The sequence below is a fragment of the Bos indicus x Bos taurus genome, chromosome 5, assembly GCF_003369695.1.
Source record: "Bos indicus x Bos taurus breed Angus x Brahman F1 hybrid chromosome 5, Bos_hybrid_MaternalHap_v2.0, whole genome shotgun sequence".
NCBI classification, from domain to species: domain Eukaryota; kingdom Metazoa; phylum Chordata; class Mammalia; order Artiodactyla; family Bovidae; genus Bos; species Bos indicus x Bos taurus.
This window is the reverse complement of record NC_040080.1, coordinates 91,646,868-91,669,255: the sequence shown is the minus strand read 5'-3', so window position 1 is coordinate 91,669,255 and position 22,388 is coordinate 91,646,868. Positions and strand designations below refer to the sequence as shown.

General features: G+C 40.7%; 1 protein-coding gene across 5 annotated transcripts in view; it reads left to right on the top strand.

The window, feature by feature from the left end:
• The first annotated feature begins 771 nt into the window (after positions 1-771).
• Positions 772-22,388, top strand: part of TFCP2 (transcription factor CP2) — a 53,763-nt gene continuing 32,146 nt past the window's right edge. For 3 of the 5 annotated variants that reach the window (XM_027542887.1, XM_027542886.1, XM_027542885.1), the window contains exon 1: positions 772-1,612. In XM_027542887.1, the coding sequence (XP_027398688.1) occupies positions 1,491-1,612 (122 nt within the window). In that variant the 5' untranslated portion in view covers positions 772-1,490. The remainder of the gene's footprint in view (positions 1,613-22,388) is intronic. The other 2 variants (XM_027542884.1, XM_027542883.1) reach the window with 1 other exon arrangement.

Genomic DNA, 22,388 nt, shown 5'->3' with positions numbered 1-22,388 from the left:
CTCCTTATTGGAAAAATGAAGGTCATTAATACTTATATTTAGAATTGCAAATCTAGTTACAATTGTTTTCAGGATTATTGATAATGTAAAAAAGTTCCTTGTATATAGTTGATGCTCAATAAAGAATGGACATTATTAAAACCTCAAAGGAGGAAGATGGAGTACGTGGAAGAAGGTGGAGCACGTATGGTTTTATCCCCATTTTTCAAATATAAAAAAGCTGTATCTCGGTAAGATTAAACGACTGACTATTCTGGTCACCAAGCCAGTAAATGAAGACGCCAGCACAAACCCTCATTTTCAGATCACCACCTTTTAAAAACCACAACACTCTTACCTATCTCATGCTTTCCTGTTGAAAAGCATTAAAGGAGAATTCGGAAGATAAAAAGACTATCCAGGTAAGTGGAACTTAAGTAGGTTCTTGACCCCAGGAGAGGTGAGTTTAAGGAGAGAGTATTTAGAAGCATACAAACACTTGTTAGGATAACAACCAAGAGTCAGCCAGGGATGGGTGTAGGTTCAGCAAGACTAGAGTTAGAGCTCCACCCACGTCTTAGGGTTTTGACTAGCTACTGAGCGGACGCCAGAAGCCTGAGAACAACTAGGAAAGACGTTTAAACCCGGCCACCCGACGCACCCCAGTCCTCTCCCAGATCGCCCAGTCCATCTCAGGAGGCGGAGAGTCGTGGCGTCGCTAGCCTATCATCATTGCCAAGCTCAGCGGAGTCGATTCTTAATTGGCCAGTGTTAGGGTGACGTCACACTAGCCGCTCCGGCGGAGGAAGAGGACGCCATGATTGGTTGGCGCTGGGACGGCGGGCGGTGGAGGAGCCTGGCTAGTCTGGGTTTCAAACCGGTGCTGGGCTGTCTCCATCCATGTTTTGAGGCCGTTGGGGGCTGCGGAGGGCGGGAAGTCGGCTCAGTGGAAACCTGGATTTGGTTCTAAGAGCCGTGGAATTGAGAAGAAGTGACCGGAAGTGATCTTGGGACTGACCGGAAGCGAGGCCTGGAGAGGAAAGGGAGAGTGGTTCCCGGGAGGGAGGGGATTTCCAGCGGAAAGGGGCGGGGGAAAGGTGCTAAAGCGGCGTGGGAGTGCCGGCTAGGCAGCGGGTCGCTGCTGCTGGTTTGTTTGGAAAACAGCGAGTGACCACCGCGAGCTCAAGGGGAGATCTCAAAAAGAGTGCAAGGAGTCCAGGGTTACCTCTGGACAGTCTGGAAGAGTTAAGCCAAAGGGCCCTCGTGCTCTAGAGACCTGGGTGCGGGGGAGGGATTTTGGAAGTAGGGGCAGCCGAGAGCCAGGAGCCAAGGGTACGGGAGGTTAGTTGTGTGGGCAGTGTGGGTGGGGCTTGGGGGTGGCTTGGTGGGTGCTGCGTGGGAGATCTTGGTTTGGAGTTTTCTACAGTCTTGCAGTCTTGCCCCGGTTGGGTAGAATCACGCTACTCGCCTTTGTACAAGAAACTGTCTCCTGGGGCAAGGAAGGAGCCAGAATGGCCTGGGCTCTGAAGCTGCCTCTGGCCGATGAGGTGATTGAATCCGGGCTGGTGCAGGACTTTGATGCTAGTCTATCCGGGATCGGCCAGGAACTGGGTGCTGGTGCCTATAGCATGAGGTGAGTGAGATTTTCCCAGACCCTGCACCTTCTGAGTAACAAAGGCAGGATAGAGAATAACGGGGGAGGAAAGAGGTGTGTTGAGTTAGAGAAGCTCTCCGCGGTTAGAGAAAAGGAACTTGTTTCTTTTTTGAGTGGTGAGCATTGTGGTAGAAATGGAAAAAGAGATTATGGACAGTGTCAAGAAGAATGGCTCTTGATTAGCAACCAAGTGAATATTGAGAGGCTGTTGTGCCAGTGTGGGTGATTTGGAGACTGTTGGTGTGTGTGTGTGTGTACGTACGTGTGGGTAGGTTGCACTGGACTTGTGTGAGTAAGAGGCCACATTGAACATGTGAGGTGTTTAGGGAGTTGGGACTTAAATGATAAATATTGGTTGACTGCTTTTGGGGAAGAAATGTGAGATCCTAAGTCCACACGTTTGTATCTTAACCAACTTTCAGGCTTTACTCAATTCTGGGGTTTCTGACTTTTGAAACATAAGCTGTGAAATGAAAAAGTGTCAACAAGAACTTTTAGATGCTTCTAGACCTTCGTGTATCAAGCCAAATGTTTATAATAAATAAAAATCTCCTGTGAAAGCAACATAACCTGCCATGTAATTTATTTGCATGCTTTAGCAACTTCGTTCCCCCAATATAGTTTGTTTCATTTAAAAGATGTGCAAGAGCCATGTCTGGAAATGTTGAAACATCTGCATCTTAATGTTTGATGGAATATAACTGGGTTTCCAAATGGATAATAAGCTTAATCTAAATAAGTGAGTCAAAGAAACTTTAGAATTTAGCACTTTTAATTAGGTTTATGAGTTTATAATGAGAGGATGCCTTTTATGGTGAAAGTGGGCAAATTTTGTATTCTGTTAGTGAGCATCTTTGAAAGTTATAAAAGTGAACTTCCTTTCTTTAACCCTGCTAAGTCAAAGTGAACGTTACTCATTGAAGTAAAATTATGAGTTAGAACTTAATACTTCATTTTCAGAAATCTTTGCTTACAGTTAGAATAATAAAGGCCATCCTTGAATACATATTTTAGTAATTTTCATGGAAATTTGAGTTCTATCATGCAGTGCTCTTAGCCTTGAGAAATTTAATTTTGTCTGTTCTTGTTAAAATAAGTCTTACCATAAAAAGAGAAATTAACCTGGTTATGAAAGTTAAATGTCCTGACCCTGAGCTTGTACGTCAGTACTGACATAATATTTGACAATTTATGGTGGTGTTTGTATAAAGATTACTACCACAAAAAGTTAAGTTTTGTCTAGGTTATCACAGTTAAGGATGGAGATAATTGAATATAGCTGTACTTGGTATAAAAATAGTTTAACATCATTAGCAAACATTTGGGTATCAACTATGTGCTCTCTCTACCATGTGACCTTACCTTACATTTATGAATGCTTTCCTATTCATACCCTGAGTGCTCCTCACATATATTAGTAGAATGCCTTGTATATTTACATGTTTGGAATTTTTTCCAACATTAAATCCACAATAGTTTTCAAACATCACTATTTTTTCTCAATAGCACAATGTGTAAAAAATGTTTTTCAAGTATTTTTTCTTTGTCCTCTTTCACCTTCCTCTTTTTCATGCACTTTGCTATTGTCATGATTCTCTTGTCTCTTACACACATTTAATCATTTTGCATTAATTTGTGTTAAATAGATATTAGTTCTCAAACTGTAGTATTAGAGTCATCTGGAAACTTATAAAAAATAGTTTCCAGCATCCCATCTTTGGGGCACAGACTAAAAATCTGATTTTGTAAAAGCAAGTTCTTTGGTGATTTTGATTCACATAGTCCATGGACCACATTTTGAGAAACACTGATTGGAGGAGGTTTTATTCTCAAAGACAATGATTCTTTGCTCTCCCTTTTTCTTCTTTTAAGTAAACCTGAGGTTACTTTTCCTAAATCTTTGTTAGGGAAATGTTCTCGCTGACAGCAATTTTTAAAAGAATTTTTATGTGTTTATTTATTTTTACTGCTCTGGGTCTTTGTTGCTGTGTGAGGGCTTTTTGTATTACAGTTGGGGTGAGCGGGGCCTACTCTCTAGTAGCAGTGTGCTGGCATCTGTTTACCGTGGCTTCTCCTGATGCAGAGCTTGGGCCCTAGGGCACTGCAGGCCTCAGTAGTTTAGAGGGCAGGCCCGAGCAGTTGTGGCCCACGGTCCCTGCTACCCCATGGCATGTGGGATTCTCCCGGACCAGGATCGAATCTGTGTCCCCTGCACTGCCAGGCGGACTGCCAACCACTGGACCACCAGGGAAGCCCCAACAGCAGTTTGTTTTATAAAATATTTTCCTAACATATTTGTTTTCCTCTGACTTGCTTATTTCTACTGCATCTTAAAATGGTTTCATTTATACAGCTGTTGGTTTATACTTTATAAATGATTTACCTTAGTTGGATGTTTTGATTCTTCATCTGCCATTGCATTCATTAACTCTATTATTTTCGTAAGTGGTCCTTTAATAGTCTCCATATTTTTTCCTTACATCTTAATACATGGCACACACTTTATAATTAAAATAAAGGAAGTTCCCTGAAAACATGCTGAATAAAAGAAGCCAGTCACAGAAGACTACATATGATTCTCTTTCTTGGGAATGTCCAGAATTGGCAAATCTGTAGGGACAGAAGGTAGATTAGTGGTTGACTAGATAGTTAAGGACAGGGAAGCCTGGTGTCCAGGGGGTCACACTGAATAATAGATCTTTGTATCAGTTTACTTATCCATTCAACTACTGAAGGGCATCTTGGTTGCTTCCAAGCTTAGGCATTATAAATAAAGCTGTTATAAACATCTGTGTGCAGATTTTTGTGTGCAGATGGTTTTCATCTTTGAGCAGATACCAAGGAATGCCATTACTGGATCATATGGTATGAGTATGTTTAGTTTTGTAAAAAACTGCCAAACCATCCTCCAAAGTGGCTGTACCATTTCGATTCCTACCAGCCATGAGAGAGTTCTGGTATTACTCCACACCTTGTCAGAATTTGGTGGTGTCATTGTTCTGGATTTTGGCCATCCTAAAAGGTGTGTAGTGTATACTTAACTTTTTCAAGATCTGCCAAGCTGTTTTACACAACAGCTGAACCATTCTGCATTCTCACCTGCAATGTACAAGGGATCATATTTCTCTGCATCCTCATCAATACTTGTTTTCTGCGTTTTAAATGAAAGTCATCCTAGTGAGTGTGAACTAGGATCTGATATTTGTTTTGTGTTCCCTTGATGACCATGATGTTGAACATCTTTTCATGTGCTTGTTGGCCATTCATATGTCTTCTTTGGAAGAGGGTCCTTTGTGAAAGTGAAAGTTGCTTAGTCGTGTCCAACTCTTTGCAACCCCATGTGCTATACAGTCTATGAAATTCTCCAGGCCAGAATACTGGAGTGGGTAGCCTTTCCCTTCTGCAGGGAATCTTCTCAACTCAGGGATCAAACCCAGGTCTCCCGCATTGCAGGCAGATTCTTTACCAACTGAGTCACAAGGGAAGCCCATTTGAGTCCTTTGCCCAATTTTAAATTGGGTTGTTTTCACATTGTTGGGTTGAAGAGTTCTTTGTGTATTCTGATTACTAGATCATTAGGCTTCCCAGGTGGCTCAGTGGTAAAGAATCCACCTCCTGTTGCAGGAAATGTGGATTTGATCCCTGGGTGGAGAAGATAGATGCCTGGGAGAAGGAAATGGCAACCCAGTCCAGTATTCTTGTCTGGAAAATCCCGTGGGCAGAAGAACCTTGCAGGTTACACTTGAAGGGGTCACAGGAGAGTCGGGCATGACTTATGGACTAAACAGCAGCTACAACAAGATTATTATCAGGTGTGTGGTTTGTAGGTACTTTCTCTAATTCTGCATGCTGTCTTTCACATTCTTGACAGTGTTCTTTGATTCACAAAAGTGTTTAATTTTTAAAAAATATTTATTTTTATTTATTATTTTATTTGACTGTGCTTGGTCTTACCTGCAGTATGTAAACTCTTAGTTGTAGGAAGTGGGATCTAGTTCCCTGACCAGGGATTGAACCCAGAACCCTGCACTGGAAATCCAGATTCTTAGTCATTGGACCACCAGGAACGTCCCCAGCTGTGTTTACTTTTTATGAAGTCCAATTTATTCACTTTGTTGCTTTATGCTTTTGATGTCAGCTCTTAAGAATCTGTTGCTAAATTCAAGTTATGGCCAATTACCCTGTGGTTTCTTCTAAGAGTTTATAGTTTATGCTCTTATGTTTAGGTTGTTGATCTATTTTGAGTTAATCTTTTAATTTTTTTTTTAAAGGTTTTATTTTTTTTATTTTTTTAATAGAAAATTATTTAATTAGTATATATGTGTTCCCCATCCTGAACCCTCCTCCCTCCTCCCTCCCCACACCATCCCTCTGGGTCGTCCCAGTGCACCAGCCCCAAGCATCCAGCATCGTGCATTGAACCTGGACTGGCATCTCGTTTCATACATGACGTTTCACATGTTTCAATGCCATTCTCCCAAATCTTCCCACCCTCTCCCTCTCCCACAGAGTCCATAAGACTGTTCTATACATCAGTGTCTCTTTTGCTGTCTCGTATACAGGGTTATCGTTACCATCTTTCTAAATTCCATATATATGCGTTAGTATACTGTATTGGTGCTTTTCCTTCTGGCTTACTTCACTCTAGAACTGATTCAAATGTATTCTTTTTAATGGTTGAGTAATACTCCATTGTGTATATGTACCCCAGCTTTCTTATCCATTCATCTGCTGATGGACATCTAGGTTGCTTCCATGTCCTGGCTATTATAGTGAGATAGGGGTCCAGCTTCATTTGTTTGTATTTGGATAGCCAGTTGTCCCAGCTATTTGTTCGTTTCCATGGAATGTTCTTTGTAGTCCCATTGAAAATCAAGTGGCCATTCTTGTAAGGATTTATTTGTGGACTCTATTCTGTTCCATTGGTTGATATGTCTTTTTGCCAGTACCACACTATTTTGATTACTGTAGCTTTGTAAAAAAGCTCTGAAATTGGGAAGTGTGATTCCTCTTATTTTGTTTTTCTTTTCCGTTATTGTTTTTTTGCTCTTCAGGGCGCCTTGTAGTGCTATACAAATTTGAAGGTAAGCCTTTCTGTTTCTGCAAAACAGGCCATTGGAATTTTGATAGGGATTTCATTAAATCTATAGATAGCTTTGGGAGTATTTCCATCTTAATACCAGGTTTATCAGTTCATGAACATGGGGTGTCTTTCCATTTATTTAGGTCATCTTTAATTTCTTTAAGCAGTGTTTTGTGGTTTTTAGTGTACAAGTCTTTCACATCCTTGGTTAAATTTATTCCTACATATTTTACTCTTTTAGAGGTTATTATGTGCTTAGTTGCTCAGCTGTGTCTGACTCTCTGTGGCCCTATGGACTGTAGCCCACCAGACTCCTCTGTCCATGGAATTTTCCAGGCAAGAATACTGGAGCATTCCCTACTCTGGGGGATCTCCCTGACTCAGGGAATCGAACCCGAATCCCTTGCATCTCCTACAAATGGCAGGCAGATTCTTTACCTCTAGTGCCACCTGGGAAGCCCTGGAGGTTATTGGGACTGCTATTTTTTCACTTAGCATAGTGACTTCAAGGTTGTTTTCAATGTTTCATGAAAGGATGTTGAATTTTGTCCTGTGCCTTTTCTATCAAAATGATCATATGGGGTATTACATTGTGATTTCCTTACCTGAACTATCCTTACACTTCTGAGATAAACCTCACTTAGTCATAGTTTAGAATCATTTTAATGTACTATTGGATTCAGTTTGGTAGTATTTTGTTGGGGATTTTTGTGTCTTTATTCATAAGGGATATTGGTCTGTACTGTTCTTGTATCCTTTTCTGGCTTTTGGTATCATAGACTGTTAGGAAGTGTTCCTCCCCCCTTTTGGGAAGAGTTTGAGTTAGAATAGTGTTACAGACTTTCCTGTTGGTACAGTGGATAAAAATCGCCTGCCAATGCAGGGGACATGGGTTCGATCCCTGGTCTGGGAAGGTTTCACAAACCATGGAGCAACTAAACCCATGCGCCACAGCTACTGAGCCCATGTTCTAGAGCTCACAAGCTGCACCTATCAGTCCTGAAGCCTGCACACCTAGAGTCTGTGCTGCACAGCAAGAGAAGCCACTGCAGTGAGGAGGCTATTCGTCTCTAGAAAGAGCAGCCCCTACTCACTGCAACTGTGTCTTTGTGTGCTTTGTAATTTAAAACAGTGGAAGTGCAGTTGATTTATAATATTGTGTTTGTTTCTGGTGTGCATCAAAATGATTCAGTTATATATATATATATATATATATATATATTTCAGATTATTTTCTATTATAGGTTATTATAATATGTTGAATATAGTTCCCTGTGTAATTCAGTAAATCTTTGTTGCTTATCTATTTTAAGTATAGTTTGTATCTGTTAATTGCATACTCCTGATTTACCCCTCCTTCCTCCCTTTCCCCTTTGCTACCTAAAGTTTGTTTTCTTAGTGAGTCTATTTTGTATATAGATTTATTTGTATTATTTTTTAGATTCCACATATAAGTGATGTCATATAATATTTGTCTTTGACTTATTTCACTTAGTATAATATCCCACAGGTTCATCCATGTTGCTGCAAATGACAGTATTTCATTCTTTTATGACTGGGTAATATTCCATTATAATATATATGTATATATATAATATTCCATTATTTTATATATTTTTTGATATATATATGTGTGTGATATATATATATCACATCCTCTCAAACCAATCAATCATCTGTTGATTGGTACCTGAGTTCTTACCATGTCTTGGCTTTTGTAAACAGTGCTGCTATGAAAATTGAGGTACATGTGCTTTTTTGAATTGAAGTTTTTTTCTTTTCTGGATATATGTCCAGGAGTGGGATTGCTGGGTCTTATGATAGTTCTGTTTTTAGTTTTTTGAGAAACCTCCATCCTCTTTTCCATAGTGGCTGCACCAATTTATATTCCCACCAACAGTGTAGGAGGGTTCCTTTTTCTCCGTACCCTCTCCAGCATTTATTGTTTATAGACTTTTTGATGACAGCCATTCTGACTGGTGTGTGGTGATGCCTCATTGTAGTTTTAATTTTCATATTCTCATAACTAGCAATGTTGAACATTTTTTTCATGTGCCTATGTGCTTATATGCTTTGTAATTTTTTGTTGAGAACTGGACATTTTGAGTATTATAATATGGTAACTCTGGAAGTCAGATTCTGCTCCCTCCCTAGAGATTACTGTTGTTACTGAATGAAAGCTGAAATTGTCTATTTGTTTAGTGACTTTTCTAAACTTTTTTTGTAGAGAGTATATTTATTGCTCTATATAGTCAGTGAAATCTCTTCTGTTATGTCATTATGTCCACCCTGTCAGTGACTTGACAAAGATTTCCTTAAATGCCTGGATCCAATAAGAAGAGAAAAGGAGGGGAAAAGAGTGTTCTTTCTTTAAATCTCATTGTCTCATTTTGCTAGGGAAGCTACTTCAGCCGTGGGGGCTGAGACAGTGGTGAGCCTCTTTGCCAGCTCCTCAGCAATCAAAACCAGTGATCAAGACACAAAACTCTGGGAGTTCCCTCGTGGCCTAGTAGTTAGGATTCTGAGGCTTCTCTGCCATGGCCCAGGTTCAATCCCTGACTGGTGAAATAAGATCTTGCAAGCTGAGCAGGGTGGCAAAAAGGAAAAAAAAAGACACATAACCTTGATTTTTGGAGACAAGATCCGTATCGCACATCCTAGCACCAGCAAGCTACAGTAGGATCTTGGGCTATTTATTGTTCCCACTGCTTCCTGCCATGGGACTGGGAGCTAAAAAATGATAGGTGCCATGCCAAGTGCTGAAATTAACTAAAACTTAGCAGCCTCTTTCTTCATCAAGCCTCCCTTGGATGCTGAAACTGTTGACTAGATTCCAGAGTTTCAAAATAATTGCCTCAGGCATTTCTTGCCAGCTCAGTTCTTTTGGTGAAAGACCAATTCCTAGAGCTTCCTACTCTGCTATCTTCCATGACCCCTGTCCTTAATCTACAATAGCCTTTTAATTGGTTCAACTCTGTTTCTAACTCTGCACTCACCACCATCCCCCCACCTAATCTGTTCTCTACACTGAAACTTTTGTAAGTGTGTGGGTATTTTGTTCATTTAAATAAAAAATAATTTCAGACTTGTGAGAGATTTGCAAAAACAGGCCAAGAATTTGTACATAGCCTTCACCCAGATTTCTTAAATGTTAATATTTACTAAATTTGCTTTTGTCTTTCCCCATCTCTCTTCACACACCTGCAGTTATTTTTTTCTGAACTGTTTCAGTTCAGTTCAGTTCAGTCGCTCAGTCGTGTCCGACTCTTCCCGACCCCATGAATTGCAGCACGCCAGGCCTCCCTGTCCATCACCAACTCCCGGAGTTCACTCAGACTCACACCCATTGAGTCAGTGATGCCATCCAGCCATCTCACCCTCTGTCGTCCCCTTCTCCTCCTGCCCCCAATCTCTCCCAGCATCAGAGTCTTTTCCAATGAGTCAACTCTTCGCATGAGGTGGCCAAACTACTGGAGTTTCAGCTTTAGCATCATTTCTTCCAAAGAAATCCCAGGGCTGATCTCCTTCAGAATGGACTGGTTGGATCTCCTTGCAGTCCAAGGGACTCTCAAGAGTCTTCTCCAACACCACAGTTCAAAAGCATCAATTCTTCAGCTTTCTTCACAGTCCAACTCTCACATCCATACATGACCACTGGAAAAACCATAGCCTTGACTAGATGAACCTTTGTTGGCAAAGTAATGTCTCTGCTTTTTAATATGCTATCTAGGTTGGACATAACTTTCCTTCCAAGGAGTAAGTGTCTTTTAATTTCATGGCTGCAGTCACCATCTGCAGTGATTTTGGAGCCCCCCAAAATAAAGTCTGACACTGTTTCCACTGTTTCCCCATCTATTTCCCATGAAGTGATGGGACCGGATGCCATGATCTTTGTTTTCTGAATGTTGAGCTTTAAGCCAACTTTTTCACTCTCCACTTTCACTTTCATCAAGAGGCTTTTGAGTTCCTCTTCACTTTCTGCCATAAGGGTGGTGTCATCTGCATATCTGAGGTTATTGATATTTCTCCCGGCAATCTTGATTCCAGCTTGTGTTTCTTCCAGTCCAGCATTTCTCATGATGTACTCTGCATAGAAGTTAAATAAGCAGGTTGACAATATACAGCCTTGACGTACTCCTTTTCCTATTTGGAACCAGTCTGTTGTTCCATGTCCAGTTCTAACTGTTGCTTCCTGACCTGCATACAGATTTCTCAAGAGGCAGGTCAGGTGGTCTGTTATTCCCATCTCTTTCAGAATTGTCCACAGTTTATTGTGATCCACACAGTCAAAGGCTTTGACATAGTCAATAAAGCAGAAATAGATGTTTTTCTGAAAGTCTCTTGCTTTTTCCATGATCCAGCGGATGTTGGCAATTTGATCTCTGGTTCCTCTGCCTTTTCTAAAACCAGCTTGAACATCAGGAAGTTCATGGTTCACGTATTGCTGAAGCCTGGCTTGGAGAATTTTGAGCATTACTTTACTAGCATGTGAGATGAGTGCAATTGTGTGGTAGTTTGAGCATTCTTTGGCATTGCCTTTCTTTGGGATCGGAATGAAAACTGACCTTTTCCAGTCCTGTGGCCACTGCTGAGTTTTCCAAATTTGCTGGCATATTGAGTGCAGCACTTTCACAGCATCATCTTTCAGGATTTGAAATAGCTCAACTGGAATTCCATCACTTCTACTAGCTTTGTTCGTAGTGATGCTTTCTAAGGCCCACTTGACTTCACATTCCAGGATGTCTGGCTCTAGGTCAGTGATCACACCATCGTGGTTATCTGGGACATGAAGATCTTTTTTGTACAGTTCTTCTGTGTATTCTTGCCACCTCTTCTTGAACTGTTTAAGTTGCAGATATGATGCCCCTTAACAACCAAAATACTTCAATGTGTCATCTTTTGAAACAAGAAATTCTCTTACATAACCACAGTACAATGATCAAAATCAGGAACCTGACTCTGACACAATGCTATTATCTACCTATGAAACTTTTTCACTTTTGCCAATTGTCTCAGTAATGTCCTTTATAACAGAGCAATATCCAAGATTATGTGTTGATTCAGTTTACTTGTCTTTCTTGTCTTGTTTAATCTAGAATGGCTCCAGAGTCTTTCATTGTATTTTCATGGCACTGACAATTTGATTAGTACAAGCCAATTATTTTGTAGAATATTCCTCGATTTAGGTTTGTTGTTTCCTTATGATTAAATTCAGTTTATACACTTTGTTGTTTAGGTGCTGAGTCATGTCTGACTCTTCTGTAAGCCTGTGGATTGTAGCCCGCCAGGCTACTCTGTCCATAGGATTTTACAGGCAAGAATACTGGAGTGAGTTGCCCTTTCCTCCTCCAGGGGATCTTCTCGATCCAGGGTTCGAACCTGAGTCTCCTGCATTGGCAAGCAGATTCTTTACCACTGAGCCACCAGGGAAGCCCTCAGTTTATGCACTTTGGGTAGTAATACCTAAGAAGAGTTGACTCATGGTAAAAGACCCTGATGCTGGGAGGGATTGGGGACAGGAGGAGAAGGGGACGACAGAGGATGAGATGGCTGGATGGCATCACCGACTTGATGCACAAGAGTTTGGATGAACTCCGGGAGTTGGTGATGGACAGGGAGGCCTGGGGTCGCAAAGAGTCGGTGACTGAGCTACTGAACTGAACTGAACTGAACCTAAGTAGTGATGCTGAGTTCTCTGTGTATCATGTTACATTGTTGTTTTTTAGTTGCTAAGTTGTGTTTGACTCTTTTATGACCCCGTGGGCTATAGCCTTCCAGGCTTCTCTGTGCATGGAATTTCCCAGGCAAGAATACTAGAGTGGGTTGTCATTTCCTTCTCCAGGGGATCTTCCCAGGGATCAAGTCCGTATCTCCTGCATTGGCAGGCGGATTCTTTACCACTGAGCCCCACCTGGGAAGCCCCATCATATTACATAGCACATGCTTGATTGATTCTATTCCTGGCAGTGTCAACTTTGGCCATCTCGTGAAGGTGACGTATACCAATTTTCTTTTTTGGAAATTTATTGTCTTTTGTAATTGATAAATATCTTGTGGGGAGATTCATTGAGACTATGTAAATATCCTATTACTTTTCAAACTTTTATCTATCAATTTTAGTGTTTGCTGCTAAGTCACTAAAGTTGTGTCCGACTCTGTGCGACCCCATAGACAGCAGCCCACCAGGCTCCCCCATCCCTGGGCTTCTCCAGGCAAGAACACTGGAGTGGGTTGCCATGTTTATTCTTGCCTTAATCAGCTATCGTTATGATGGTTGCTAATAGATGATTTTCTAACTGTGCCTTTCCTTCTAAATATGTTCATTGGTTTTGTATGAAAGAGCTTTTCCACATACACATACCCCTGTGTTCATAGAAGCAGTATTTACAATAACCAAGACATGGACACAACTTAAGAATGTCTGACAGGTGAACAGATAAAGAAGATATGGTATGTGTGTGCACAGTGGAATATTACTCAGCCATAAAAATGAAATAATGTCATTTGTGGCAACGTGGATGGACCTAGAGATTATCATACTAAGCAACGTGAGTCGGAGAGAGACAAATACCACAGGATACCATTTATATGTAGAATCCAAAATATGACACAGGTGACCGTAGCTACAAAACAGAGGCAGACTCACAGTGAGCAGACTTGTGGTTGCCAAGGGGAAAGAGGCAGGGGGAGGGGAGTGTTAGGAGTTTGGGATTAGCAGATGCAAACTGTTCTATATGATGGGTAAGCAGCAAGGTCCTACAGTATATATAGCACAGGGAGCTGTAGTCAGTATCCTGCGATAAACCAGAATAGAAAAGAATATGAAATATATATCTGTCTCACTTTAAAAAAAAATAACCTTTTACTTCTTATTTTTATCAATGTAGCCTCGTTACTTAGTAGATTGTAATCGTTTATTAATACTATCACAATATATTTTGATCAGTTCCAGATTTGGCTGGAGGAACCCCTTCAAATTGGCTCCACATAGCAGCCTTTTAAAATGAAAGTCTTGTAACAAGCCTTTTGTCCTGATGTAACTATTGATAGCACCCTCCTTCACTCACCCAGGTGTCCCTGTGTGAATGGTAAATTATATGATTGGCTTCCTTGAAATGTAGATCAGATTGTGCTACTTTTCTCCTAAAAACTCTCCAGTGATTCTGCATCTCACTTTGAATAGAAGGTTCAGTTCTGGCATTGCTCCACATGTGGCGCCTCAGTACCTTGTCCATATGGACTCTTCCCCTTGCTGCTGAGCCCAGCCACATCTAGCCATCTTACAGTCCCTCAAATGCTATGCACACTCCCACCTCTGGGCCTTTTGTATCTGCTGTAACTCCTCCTGAGATAAGACTTACACATTCCTCACTTCCTTTAGGTTTCTGCCTACATGTCACTTTATCAGAGAGGCCATCTCTCACTACCTTCAAAGAACATAGCAGCCACCTCCTTCCTCTCACCAGCACTCTGCCTTCACTAGTCGTGTTTGTCTTTTCCCCAATACCTGATGAGTTATTATTTGCTTACCTCTTTCCCCAACTAGAATAAATGCTCCTTGAAGGCAGAGACTTTGTTCTGATTTCTGCTGTATCCCTAGTACCTTAGCCGCTAAGTCACTTAAGTCGTGTCCGACTCTGTGCAACCCCATAGACGGCAGCCCACCAGGCTCCCTGGTCCCTAGGATTCTCAAGGCAAGAACACTGGAACACTGGAGTGGAGTACCTTAGAAGAGTGTCTAAAAAATAGCTGCTGATCTATTGAGTGAATGTACTGAACTCACTCTCACTCTTTTTTGTTTCAAAGGCAAGTTCAGTTCAGTTGCTCAGGTGTGTCTGACTCTTTGCGACCCCGTGAACTACAGCACGCCAGGCCTCCCTGTCCATCACCAACTCCTGGAGTTTACTCAAACTCACGTCCATTGAGTTGGTGATGCCATCCAACCATTTCATCCTCTGTCATCCCCTTCTCTTCCCTCCTTCAATCTTTCCCAGCATCAGGGTCTTTTCAAATGACTCAGCTTTTTGCATCAGGTGGCCAAAGTATTGGAGTTTCAGCTTCAACATCAGTCCTTCCAATGAAAACCCAGGACTGATCTCCTTTAGGATGGACTGGTTGGATCTCCTTGCAGTCCAAGGGACTCTCAAGAGTCTTCTCCAACACCACAGTTCAAAAGCATCAATTCTTTGGCGCTCAGCTTTCTTCACAGTCCAACTCTCACATCCATACACGACCACTGGAAAAACCATAGCCTTGACTAGACGGACCTTTGTTGGCAAAGTAATGTCTCTGCTTTTGAATATGCTATCTAGGTTGGTCATAACTTTCCTTCCAAGGAGCAAGCGTCTTCAAATTTCATGGCTGCAGTCACCATCTGCAGTGATTTTGGAGCCCATAAAAATAAAGTCAGCCACTGTTTCCCCATCTATTTGCCATGAAGTGATGGGACTGGATGCCATGATCTTAGTTTTCTGAATGTTTAGCTTTAAGCCAACTTTTTCACTCTCCTGTTTCACTTTCATCAAGAGGCTTTTGAGTTCCTCTTCACTTTCTGCCGTAAGGGTGGTGTCATCTGCATATCTGAGGTTATTGATATTATCTGAGGCCACTGTTTCTCTCCATTGACACTAATTTTTGTTCTTTTTTGTTGTGCTGCTTTTCCAGTACTGTTTACTTTCACTTTTTCCCCCTTCAGCTGTCTTCTGAATCTTCATCTCTTTGTTTTAAGAGTTGATCCCGCTCCTTTCCTTTCCCCTTCATTCTGAGTCTCTTATGATGGACAGTGTATTTCGATGAAATCCCTCTATTTGTCACAAAATTTATCCACTACTTCTTAAAAAATGACCTCACTGTAAAAATACCAAGAAATGACTGAGCATGTTTATCTTCAAGTTCGGGATACTCTTGCCTCTGGGAGTTGACTGAGGGATATAACTGAGGAATAATCAGAGGGCTTTAACTATAAATACTCTATTTCTGAAGCTAAGTGGTGTATACACAGGTATTGGTTGTACTTTTTTTTTTTTAACCTTTTTATATGTCTGAAGTACTGCATAATTGGGGGGGGGAAGTCTCTACTGCATAATCCGTTGCTGGCTAACTTCCCACATCTTTTAAAATTGTCCTATCCCATTTGTTGGTTTTGTTCCTAAAGGTCTGTAGATGTTTCTTTTCTTGCCCTCTTATAATTCTAATGGAAGTTGACCTACAACCCAATAATGTTGCCATTCCTCACTTATCCCACTTGTTGCACTCCTTTTCTTTCTTCCACCTCCTTATCTCCTGCCTTTATCTACCTTGTTGGCAGTAGTTTCCAACTGTAGCCAGAGGTTGACTCCTACTGTGCATCATCGGGCTAGAATCTGGGAGAAAAATTCATTTTGGACTTTTTTTTTTTTTTAATCTTTATTGAATTTGTTACAATATTGTTTCTGTTTTATATTTTGGTTCTTTGATGTTGAGGTATGTGGGACTTAGTGCCCTGACCAGAGATGAACCTGCATCCTTTGTAGTGGAAGGCGAAGTCTTAACCACTGACCACCAGGGAAGTCCCCTTTTGGGACTTTTTAAAAGTTATTTTTAAAAATAATTTTATTTATTTAATTTTAATTTTGGCTGCTCTGGTTGGTGCAGCAGGCTTTCTCTGGTTGTAGCTAGTGGTGGCTACTCTGCGTTGCGGTGCGCCGACTTCTCACTGTGGTGGCTTCTTTTGCTGTGGAGCACGGACTCTAGGAGAGCGGGCTTCAGTAGTCGCAGCATGTGGAATCTGCCCAGACCAGGGATCAAACCCGTGTCCCCTGTGTTGGCAGGTGGATCTTAACCACTGGACCACCAGGGAAATCCTCACTTGGGACTTTGGATACACAAATTGGTGTTCTGACTTTCCTTTCATCACTAGTCTTTATAGTAATTTAAAATATATTTTGATCATCATCTTTTGTCTTTATTTGTATAGCTGGTATCGTCTCCCAATTTATGGCTTGTAATTTCATTTTATGTGTCACTGGTTCCAAAGTTTTTAATTTGGTGTATTATAGTTTATCAATCCTTTCCTTTATGGTGTATGATTTTAATGTCTAAGAAATTCTTCCCTAGTCTAAGGCCATGGAGTTATTGGTTTTTTTCTGGCTGTGCTGGGTCTTCGTTGCTACGTGAACTTTTCTCTAGTTTTGGAAAGCAGTGGCTACTCTGGTTGCAGTGCACGGGCTTCTCATTGGCTGGGCTTCTCTTATTGTGGAGCACACTCTCTTGGGGATGCGGGCTTTAGTAGTTGCAGTTCCATGGCTTGAAAGCACAGGCTCAGTAGTTGAGGCACATGAGCTTAATTGTCCCAAGGCATGTGGGATCTTCCTGGACCAGGAATCAAACCCATGTCTCCTGAACTGGCAGGCAGATTCTCTACCACTGAGCCATAGTGTTATTCTTTTTTATTGTCTTCTAAACGTTTTACATTTTTGCTTTTTACACTTAAACCTTTAATCCATTTAGATAATTTTTTTTTTTTTTGCCACACCACGTGGCTTGCAGGATCTTAGTTCCCCAACCAGGGATTGAACGCAGGCCATAATAGTGAAAATGCCAACTCCTAACCACTGCACTGCCAGGGACCTCCCAGAATTGGTTTTTTAAAAATTGAATTTTGTATTGGGTGTTGATTCAATTTCATTTTTTCCCATGTAGATATCCAATTTTTCCAACATTGTTTATTAAAAAGTTCATCCTTTCTTCACTGATCAGTGATACCAGCTCTGTCATAAAGTAGATTTTTGTATATGTGGAGTCAGTTAATGGGTTCTGTATTCTGTTAGGTTAATTTGTCCATCTGAAGCAACACCATGCTATCTTAATGACTAAAGCTTTGAAATAATATTTGATATCTGATAGGGTAAATCTCTTTTATGTTTTTTCTTCTTAAGGAGTATCTTGGCTATTCTTGGTTTTGCTAATTGATACAAATTTTAGAATCAGTTTGTCAAGTTGAATCTGTTGGGATATTGACTGGGATTGAATCTGTAGATCAGTTTGGGAAAAATTGACATCTTTGAAATATTCAGTCTTTCAGTCCTTGAACATGCTGTAACTCTCTGTTTAGGTCTTGAAGATTGCATAAATTTGAAATGTTTCTACTTTCATTACTGGTTTAGACTTTCATTATTTTTACCCAGACTGTTGCCTTAGCTTTGAACTGATCTCCCTATCTTTTTTTTTTTTTCGCCATGCTGCGTGGCATGCAGGATCTTAGTTACCCAACCAGGGAACAAACCTAAGCCACTTGTAGCAGAAGCTCGGAGTCTTAACCACTGGACCTCCAGGGAAGTCCTCCTGATCTCCTTATCTCTAGTCTCTTTTTACCAAGAGACAGTCTACCACAGTGAGATCTGGAACTAGATTTAGGAGTTTGAATTCTGGGTCTCTCAGGATTGGACAAGTTACTTAACCTCTGTTGCTATGATTTAAAATAAAAATAATAATAATAATAGTACCTACCTCATGAGGTTCTTATGAACATTAAAAGAATTAATACATATAAAATAATTAAGACAATGTTAGACAAGCAGTAAATGCTCAATAAATGCTAACTTATTGCTTTGATTTAAATTCTAGTGTCTAACTTCAGAGCCTGTCTTCTTACTTCTTGTACTCTACTGAAGAGAAGATGAATGTAAGATACGTTTTATGGAGAAAAATTCATAGGACTTGTTAATGGGCATGAAGATAAGGGAGAAAGTATCAATCTAGGATGCCTTCAAGTGTTCTAGTTTGAGCATTTTGATGAATCATTTGCCATCTGGGACAAGGAGGAATAGAGGGTGGAGTGGTAGGCTGGGAAGGTTTGGAGGAAGATCAAAAGTTTGCATTTGGACCTGGTTCATTTGATATCCCAGAGAGACATCAAAGAGGCAATATTAGATACATATTTAAATATGGGATCTGGAGTTCAAAACAGAAGTCTGGACCTAGGTGTGTTCGGGAGTCATCAGATTACTGTGATATTTAAATATATGGGAATTAAAGAGATCATCTGGGAGTGTAGAAAGAAAAGAGCCAAAATCACATCCTGAAGTTTTATGGAGGAAGAGGGGTTGCTACAAGGCAGTTGAGGAGGCATTGCTGGTGAGGTAGGAAGAAAATTAGGAGAGGATTTAGGAGGCCAGAGAGGAGAGTAGCTACTATAGGAGTTAGAGCTCTGTTGAAATGCTGCTGAAAGTTGAAGTAAAATGAGCCCAGAGAAGTGACAGTTGAGTTTGGCTACATGGAAGTCATTGGTGGCCACGACAATCACTTTTTATTAGGAGTGAAAGCGTAACTGTCGTTGTTTGAGGAAAGAATCAGAGATGAGAAAATGGACACAATATATATAGATAATTTTAGTTGTGAAAGGTACTGAGAAGTGTAGTAGTAGTTGAAGGGCGATGTGGGTAAATTTTTTTTTATGAATGAGAGCTAGTCAAACATGAATATATGGAACAGTCTTATGGACTCTGTGGGAGAGGGAGAGGGTGGGAAAATTTGGGAGAATGGCATTGAAACATGTAAAATATCATGTATGAAACGAGATGCCAGTCCAGGTTCAATGCACGATACTGGATGCTTGGGGCTAGTGCACTGGGACGACCCAGAGGGATGGTATGGGGAAGGAGGAGGGAGGAGGGTTCAGGATGGGGAGCCCATGTATACCTGTGATGGATTCATTTTGATATTTGCAAAACTAATACAATTATGTAAAGTTTAAAAAAAAATAAAATTAAAAAAAAAACATGAATATATGCTAATGGTTATAATCCAATAAAAGGCGATTGATGGTACATGCATGGGGACAGTCAAGGGAATAACGTTTTTAGGAATTAAGAATACATGGATTCTAACTCCATGGGTAAGGATTAGCCTTTCCCAGCGGAAAGAATTTTGCCTTCATTGTATCAGGAGGAAAAAAGATGGTTTCAAGAGTAAGTAGGTTTGTAGGTTTGGTTGTTAAAGATGCTTAGAAATATTGCATGAAAGATTTAATTAGTAAAATTGTGTGTGGAGAGGCAATTGTAAGTAACATGGAAATACTCAGAAACTCTTTGCAGGAGTATAGATAGCCAAGTGCTCGATAGATTTTTTTTTTAATTTGTATGTATTTATCGGCTGTACTGGGTCTTCGTTGTTGTGCGGGCTTTTCTCTAGTTGCCGAGAGTGGGCACTGCTCTCTGGTCGCAGTGCACGGGCTTCTCATTCCCGTGGCTGCTTCTCTTGTTGCCGAGCACAGGCCCCAGGACACATGGGCTTTAGTGGTTGCGGCTCGAGGGCTCGGTAGTTGCAGTTCCAGAGCTCTAGAGCACAGGCTCGATAGTTGTGGTTTAGTTGACTCTGCAGCATGAGGGATCTTCCTGGACCTGGGATCAAACCTGTGTCTTCTGCATTGGCAGCAGGATTCTTACTGCTGAGCCACCAGGGAAGCCTGTCAATAGAGATTTGATAATAAGTGATAGAAGCATTTTCTGGACTATTCATCCACAAGTATAACCCAGTTGTGTTTGCTGAGTAGCCTGGATTTTCTAATGGGATTATTACTCTTCCTATTATTATTGTTGTGGGACTCATTTAAACAATATTTATTGAGTACCTACTATGGCCAGGCCTTGTTAACACTAGGGTGACAAAACAAATGAGGTCTTTGCACTCTTGGAGCTTGCATTCTTACGGGAGGAGTAGTAAATAGGTAGGTATATAGTAGGTAAATAGATAGGTAGACAGACAGACAAGGTAGTGTCTTGATGAAAATGCATAGAATCTAGGTAGAGTGAGAGGAATGTTTCTCTGTAGACGTGACATTGTAGCAGAGATCTGAAGGGTGCAAAACAATCTGGAAGTTTGGTTTGTGGACAGAGGAATCAACTGTTGCAAAAGCCCTGAGTCCTTTTAGTGAAATCAGTTCATTGATACTATCATTCTGTTAGTAGGACTTGCACAAATAGCCATGTGTAGAGAGCTGGTGTGCATCACTTTAAGAAATATCTTTGGAGCACTGAATAGGAGCTCTTGATTACATTTTCCTCAGGACTGTTTTAAACAAATGCAACTTTATGCCAGGCATTGAGTAATAATAAAGAAGGATAAAACTTGGATAAAATTTGTTTACTGTTTCTTTGCTGCCTGAAATGGTGCCAGGCCTAAAATGCTCACAAAATATTGAATGAATGGATGAATAGACTTAGATTTATATTTGCTATTTTCTAGCCATTTAACCATGGGCAAATGTTTTTAACATTTCAAATTACTTGATCAGTTTCTTCCACTGGCAAATAAGGAGAGGGACACAGTTGCTCCTTGTGTGGATTAAATGCTAATTGACATGTAAAAAATCAGTGGTGGTAGTGGAGTTAGAGCAAGGGAAAGGAGCTTTATTTTGTCAGCTGGAATTGTTAGAAGAGGGAGAAGAGAGATGAGAAGTATAATGAGAGATGAAACTGAACAAGTAAGCTGGATCCAGTTTGGAAGGGCCTTGAGTGTCCTGTTGAGGAGCTAGTGTTTTATCAACATTTCAGTGGGAAGCCTCTGAAGCATTGTAAACAGAGTAGTGACATTTTAGATCTACATTTTTAAAGGTTACTCTTGACTGTAGATTGGGGGATAATGATAAAAAGCTAGGTATTGTTCCTGAAAAGGATTGAGGCTTAGTGAACTGGGTGTCTTCTGCATATCCTTAGAACTGCAGTTTAATTCTCTATCTATCCATAGTGTGTATCCATCTATCTACATACCTACCTATCTACTGTCTGTCTATAAAAGAAAGGGAGCAAAAGCAGTTCTGCCTTGATTGCATCATCAGGCCTAACTTGGGACATTTCCAGGGAATATGTGGCCCTTTTAGTAGAAAAGACCTTCATCAAAGGTGTGGTCTGAAGGAGAAGGCAGAAATTTTTCATAAGCCCTGCCACTGTAAGCATAAAGGGGAGAGAGGTAGCTAAAGTCTTTTGGCCATTTCGTAGGATAAGTATTCTGATACTTTTAGGATTTCCCCAAAAGTTATTAGTGGTTAAAGCGTTAACAAACAGGAAAATGTCTGTCTTTCACCGCAGAGAGGAATGGGGGACTAGCTAGGCTTGGTAGTGGGAACGGAATGGGCAAGGAATAAGAACCCCAGAAGTGGTGAGTGATGCTTGCTAATGAAAAGGGAGGGAAGTCTAACTACAAACAAACAAAGAAAATCAAAAGAACTGGGAGACATTTGGGACCTGAAAAGAAGCTTTGAAGTTTGGCAATATAAGGGGCTCAGTGTGGTTTCCCTTAGTCACAGGAAAACAAACAAAAATGTCTTCACAGATAGGTCATAATGTAATGCTAGATATCAGATCTTTGAGTACTGAAAGTGGAGCTCTGTTTTTTATGTCAAAACTGCCAGATTCTCTGGAATATATAACCCATGGTTGTCATTCATCTCCTAAATGGGAAGAGTCAGTGATTTCAGAAATTTAATAAAAGAGCCTGGTACTAATGATGCCACAGGTGATGTTTTCAATTAGCAGTGTTTTAATGAGATTTGTAGGCTGTAAGAGCTAATCCTGTAATGTAGGAAAAAAACTGAGAAAGCAGGGCTATATCTGGCAAATCTCCTGAGGTAGGGCTTTGCTGATTCTGATTTCTTTGATTAAACTTTTAATATCTTACAAGCTCCCTGGAAGTAAA